This window comes from Festucalex cinctus, chromosome 11 (genome assembly GCF_051991245.1).
Source record: "Festucalex cinctus isolate MCC-2025b chromosome 11, RoL_Fcin_1.0, whole genome shotgun sequence".
Classification (NCBI taxonomy): Eukaryota; Metazoa; Chordata; class Actinopteri; order Syngnathiformes; family Syngnathidae; genus Festucalex; species Festucalex cinctus.
In genome coordinates, this window is record NC_135421.1 from 10,798,286 (window position 1) to 10,804,748 (window position 6,463).

At 40.1% G+C, this 6,463-nt stretch overlaps 1 protein-coding gene across 1 annotated transcript in view; it reads left to right on the top strand.

The window, feature by feature from the left end:
* Positions 1-1,379, top strand: part of mao (monoamine oxidase) — a 40,190-nt gene extending 38,811 nt beyond the window's left edge. Inside the window, exon 15 of the mRNA XM_077536883.1 lies at positions 29-1,379. Within this exon, the coding sequence (XP_077393009.1) occupies positions 29-184 (156 nt within the window). The 3' untranslated portion in view covers positions 185-1,379. The remainder of the gene's footprint in view (positions 1-28) is intronic.
* Positions 1,380-6,463: the final 5,084 nt, after the last annotated feature.

Genomic DNA, 6,463 nt, shown 5'->3' on the forward strand with positions numbered 1-6,463 from the left:
AAGCCCCGCCTCTTCACCATCCCAACAGGAAGTGCCAGCGCGCACTTTCGTCACCACCTTCTGGGACAGGAACCTGCCTTCAGTAGGCGGCTTGGTCAAATTTGTGGGAGTGTCGGCCTTTTTGTCTGTCGCCACGGTGGCTGGCATGATCGCCTACAAGAAGGGCCTCATCCCTCGGTGTTAAATGCCAGTGCTGCTGTCTCATCACCGCACTTATACTAACTTTATAAGCGCGACTTTCCATGTGGAAAGAAGTGTGCTGACTGTTAATCCGTAGCTACATTTTTTTTAACTATTCATATGACAACCTGAATAGCTAAGCTATATAGATACCTCTTATCACAATAACGTCCATCTCTCTACATGCACGTCTCCGTTAATCCTCCATGCCGTTGCACTATGTGACTTTTTTTTTTTTTTAAACAAATCCTGCTCAAATATGCGTATCTGAACTTTTGGTGCACTGTGTGTGCTTTTTGTGCATCTGATGATTTTTAGGTGCTGATTTATTGTGATGATGCAGCAACTGTACCATTGCAGTGCAGGTTAAAACATAGGTTTTTTTGTCTTTGTATTCTACTGTATTTCTTGTCAACGTGTACTAATGGAAACAATGCACTTTCACGATACATCCATTTTAAACGGCTCTTTAGGACACGAGTGATTTCTCCTGTTGATTTTGGGCGAGTGGCAGGGTTTACCCTGGTCTGGTCTCCGACCAATCGTGGGGCACAGATAGACAAGCAAACACACCTATGGACAATTTAGAGTCCTTAATTATTAATCTCGAATGTGTGTTTTTGGAATGTGTGATGAAGCCAAAGTTTTGAGATTCAAACAACCTTTCAGATAACAACTATTCCAGTTTAAAAAAAACAAAACAAAAAAAAACTTGAGTTTTTGGTAGGCCACACATCCCCAATGCTGACTGGCCAATCAAAGCACTGGATTAGCTAGCGAAAAAGAAAAAGAAACAATACAGTATGTCACAAACATGGTCCTAAACATGTACTAAATATAAATTTATTGCAGGGATTTATTGACATAAGATAAATATGCTGAGTATTTTTAGTTAAATGAAGTGAGTGCTGTACGACTGTTAAGATTGCGTTTTAGTCGATGAAAGCATTTGAATGTATTTCTTGAACACTAATTGTACAAATTATACTCATCGCTTATTATTTCTTCTTCATTAAGTGGTATATTTTTATGGTCTGCATAAATGTGCTTCTTCTTGTGTCGCTTTAACGTCAAACATTAATAGGATCGGACACCCATTCATCATCAAGTTTTTTTAATTGTCAAAGCCAAATTATGAATAAAGGATGGGTTTGTTGGATAAACAGTTATTGTATTAAAAAAGAAAAAAAAGAAACCAATCACCTACTTGTATTGTACAATTAATGTGTATCTGTGCATGTGTGTGAAACTGTCTGTGTCAGTGAAGTTGTTATGGTTTGTTGTGCCTTTATTGAGAAATTATGGCGCTTTATTCATATTGTTGGATTTACTTAAGTGCCCGTGTGACTGAAAATCCCATACACCCCTCCTCATCCAGGTTCACTGGAAGTCAAAGGTCTGATAAGGAGTCAAATCAGAGGCCCTCAGTGGGAACTACTTTAATGTAACATTCCCTTAAAGTGTCCGTTGAACATTTTTAACAGACAACAAAGAAAGATTAGATCATTTTGCCATCACACTGCTTCTTCACAAAGTCCACCAAACAGATGTTGGACACAGTCCACACTTAATCTTGGGCTATTTTCATCTGCCACATCTTCTCCCTTAATTCCCTTAAAAACACCCTTGTACATGTACGTATTTGATTGCTCATATAAAAGTGGAACATGTAGGCTACAGGAGAGGGGAAAGTTACATTTGACTGCTTTTCTGTGCAATTCCTTTGTTGTTTATGTTATGCGTCGTAACGTAAGAAAGGACAGTCTACCATCTGAAAATGGGCTCAGTTTCTAGTTGCAGTAAGTACACAATATTACAATATCAAAGAATTATTTTTGATTGCTTGGCATTAGTGGCATAATGATGGAAATGTACAGTATGTTGTTTAATATCCTCTAAAAAAAGCACAGAGTCAGTGGTTAGCATCAGACCCGTCACCAGAGCCCAGGCTTAAGGGGGGCACATGAAATGCATGGGCGGGCCCAATTATTATGAATACCATACTGACAGCATTAACTTGCCCAATATATTTGGATAAATTTATGTAGCACTGTCGTGCATCTATCCATTGAATGGCGCCCGCTGACAGTATTATCATAGACCGCATTTACAGTACACACACATAAAGTAGACTGCAGTGGCGTCGTGAGTACGTTGACACCGCAGGCATATTGGATGAAGCAAAGTGAAGCTATTTGTAAAGATGCCTCCTTCTGTTTTTCCTTGGAGATGGATCATCAAGCCACAACTCATTGGATTAATAAGGAATTATTATTACCTTTGATTATCTTATCCCATTCAAAGTCAATCTTACTATTTTTGCCGATGTAATATTGCCACATCCAATAGGGCGGATGTGCTGACATATTGCTTCGAACGGGCCACCTGTTTGAACGGTGTCTGCAGCAGAATTAAAAAGGAAAGCAAAATCCTACCTCATAGTAGATGCCCAAATGATATGTGGGTCCCGTAGTTTTTTTTTTTTCCTTTTTCCAAGTGACTCTTTAGTTGCCGACACAAAAGTAGTTTGTAGTAGGCTATGTCCCTCCTCACTTGTGTTGTGCGCCAGCATCCTCAGAAACTTGCAGCTTCACTTGTACAAAATGTATATGACTCTTGCATTGCACGCCAACAATGACATATTTGTCGTGTATGCGTATAAGTCAGCGTAAGGCATACCTAGCATTATTTTCAGTATGACTGTGATGGCTCTTGCAGCTAAAACTATCTAAGACTAAGGCTATCAATCAAACAAAACCATACCAATATTTCTTCATATTGTGACATCTTGCAAGAATGCCGCCAGAAAACGTTACTTGGCAATGTCACCCTTTTTAGTTGTCTTGTACAAACGGCCACCGTTGGCCGTAGCCAAAAACAAGAACAATTCGGCGAGTGGCGAGCACTAGAAGCAATGAACTGAAGTAGCCAACACAAACGTAACATACCTCCGACACCGGGAGACCTGTGTTGCGTTTACTGAGACTCGTATATAAGAGTGCTAACCCGAATGAATGGAAAAATATAACAATAAAAAAAGGAGAACCATTTTAGAGATCCATGCCTCAAATGGGCGGGCACAATCATCTTGCTGGGCGGGCACGGACCGCTATGGCCCGCCCATGGTGACGGGTGTGGTTAGCATATCTGCCACACAGTTCTGAGGTTCCACGTGTGGTTACCGTTCGTGAAATTTTGGCTGCAGATGGTCATACAGAAGACAGAAGACGATATTGGTTTTAGACGCCGTGTCGCCATCTCCTGGCCAGTATGAGAAATGCTCGCGGTGACAACTTCCGGCAACCCCTAACAAAAATACGGGCCGTTTTTCGATATGTGTCTCCTGCAATTTATATAATATTTTCGTTTCTGAAATAAAAATTGAAAATCAAACTGTTATTGGACTTTTCCTTACCCGTCCCAAACAGCCATATGAGAAAATCAAGCTGTATTTCAGCTTTGGTGTTTCTATTTTAAAACGAAAATCAAACGAGACGTTTTTCTATTTTTAAGATCTGTTTCCAAACATAATATCTCGATATTATGTTACACTAGAGGTTGTGATAAAAAAATAAAATAAAAAATTGTACCATTGATCGACTGTAAGATGAGCTAATCAAGCCTTTCGATGTGTATATCCTTTTATTGATGAATATCAGAAACTCAGAAAAATGAATCTTTATTTTTCAGGAATTTTTAAGACCAAATGTCCTTCAATTCTGGAATGACCCATGTAGCCAGATTGTATATGTGACTGACTGGTAAGCAGTTCTGTGCGTATCCGCTTTTCACCCTCTCATGTTTTGGGTCTGTGGTGGTGTGATCTTGTTTTCTTTTAGTGTTTTTGGTTATTTGTCATGTATTCCTTGTCTCTTCCCATGTCTCGTTATGTCTAACCACGTCCACCTGAGTGTGCCTTCCCTTCCCAGTGTGTTGACCAATCAGCTCCCCAAGCCTCTTGTATCTTGCCCAGGTGTCTGTTGTTATCTCGTTACCATGTGTATTTAGTTACCCTGCTTTCTATTAGTTCTTGTTGAGTCATTGTTGCTGTCTATCCCATGTTGTCCATGCCATGCCTTGTTGCCCTCGTGTTTTAGTCGCTGTAGTTTGTTTTTGACCTTGTGAATTTGTATTTTGCAATTGTACCTTGTTTACCTTTTTTTTCTGAATTAAATCCCCTTTTTTACTTGCATCCCCGCCTTGCCCTGTTTTTGTTGTCCCTTGCATTTGGTTCCTGCCTCCGACACCCCCCAAACGTGACACACCCAAAGTCATGTGATAGGCTCCAGCTGACCCACGATCCCAATATGAACAAACCCCGGGGGGGAAAAAAATATGGCTATTCTTCAAAAATGTATCCAAATTCGCCCATAGACATCCCGCATCAACTGCAGCTTTATAAATATACACCCCAGTGGCTGCTATTAATTCCCCACACACGTTCCTGTGCATGGAAAGTGTCAAATGAAATCCGAGCATCATCCCTGCTCATCGTGTTTCTCTAGATCCCCTCTTATGTTTGTCGTATAATGGCTGTAATAAGTGTGCAGCAGCTTTTTAAATGTGGAGCAGGGTTAAATGGTGGTGTATGTGCTGAGGCTTTGCTACTTGACATATGGCACCTTAATTGCGCTGATCACTGCCATCTTAGCGCACAACGCCGCTGGCTCGTCCAATCACGGATTGACATGGCGCACTTAGTCAGCGACGCCACTTATAATGCACTGTGACATGTCGGGCTTGTTTGTTTTCATGTACACACACATACGTACACGGCACGCACACGAACACACACTGGCCTCTCCTTATGCAGCAGCCCTGCTCATGGTCGCAGCAAACTTTGCTGTGATATGAAATGTGACACTGTCAATTTGCCTCCCAATCCATCACAATGGGAATTGGATGCAGAGATGGCAACAGTACATGGTAGGTTGGAGGATTGTGTGGGGCCGCTACCACCCAAGTGCAACCGCACCACCCAAGTGAAATGTGCCGGAAAATGTTCCAAGACTCAGAATGTTGTTAAATCCATCCATCCATCCATCCATCCTTTATACCCATTAACTTTTCAGGGTCACGGGAGAGCTGGAGACTGTCCCAGTCCGTTGTAACAGTCACTTGCAAATGCTTGAATCAGGAACATGTTGGGAATCACCTGATTCGACGTGCACGTGCTTAGTTTTAGTTTTTAGTCCAAGTGAAAAAGTAGTGTCATAAATTGTGAGGGAAAGCACAATTTTGAGATAATAAAAGGTCCTCCCCAACCAAATTATTTTTGTGATTACATAGCATAGCCTGCTTTGAAGTTGAACTTGATAAACGTATATCATGTTTATTATGTGTTTAGCTATATTCCATTGTAATTCATTGTTGTATTGTTTTAACTACGGGTGTTAAAAAAAAAATAGATTCGGCAATATATCGCGATACTACAGCTCGCAATTCTCGAATCGATTCAATGGGCAGCCGAATCGATTTTTAAACATCCATTTTTGATGGAAAAATATTCAACAAAACGTCTTACTTAGGGTTAGGATTCACACCCTAAGCAAGTTATATTAATGGAGCATTAAGCCTTAATATTTTATTTCAATGCTGTTCAAACATGAAACAGATTACAACCTATTTGTTAAATACAGTGGCTCACAGTTATAAGACTGAATTTTCAGATATATAAATAATACCTTTTCATACAAATCTTACAGTGTACACGTGCAAGTTTACCGAATAGTATTTTCTAAATTTGAGTAAAAAATCGCAACAATTGACTTATTAATTTGTATCGGGATTAATCGGTATCGAATCGAATCGTGACCTATGAATCGTGATACGAATCGAATCGTCAGGTACTAGGCAATTCACACCCCTAGTTTTAACTGTTAAAACTAGCTCATCATTTATGCACTCAGGGACAGTAGGAACAAACTCCTGGGTTAAGTTTGGAAATTGATAAAATAAAAATACAATTTACCACAAGCTAAATTTGACTTGATTGCATCAGTGTAAATGTGATTTCTATTGGAAAAACAATTACAATCCAGCAACATTTGAGGAACGTACAGTTTGTGAGCATTATTTTTTATTTTTTTTGGAGGCTACCAAGCAAACAACTCGTTCAAAGTGCAGTTTTTATCTATGCGTATGGGTGCTATTCTCTTTTAGTATTTTGATAGACAGGTGCCGGTGCGGGGCGCAGATTGGGGTTGGACTGAATCTCGATAAACATTTGACTGAATTGTTTGACAGGAGTGGTCGAAACGTCCATTTTGAGCAGGGGGTCGGA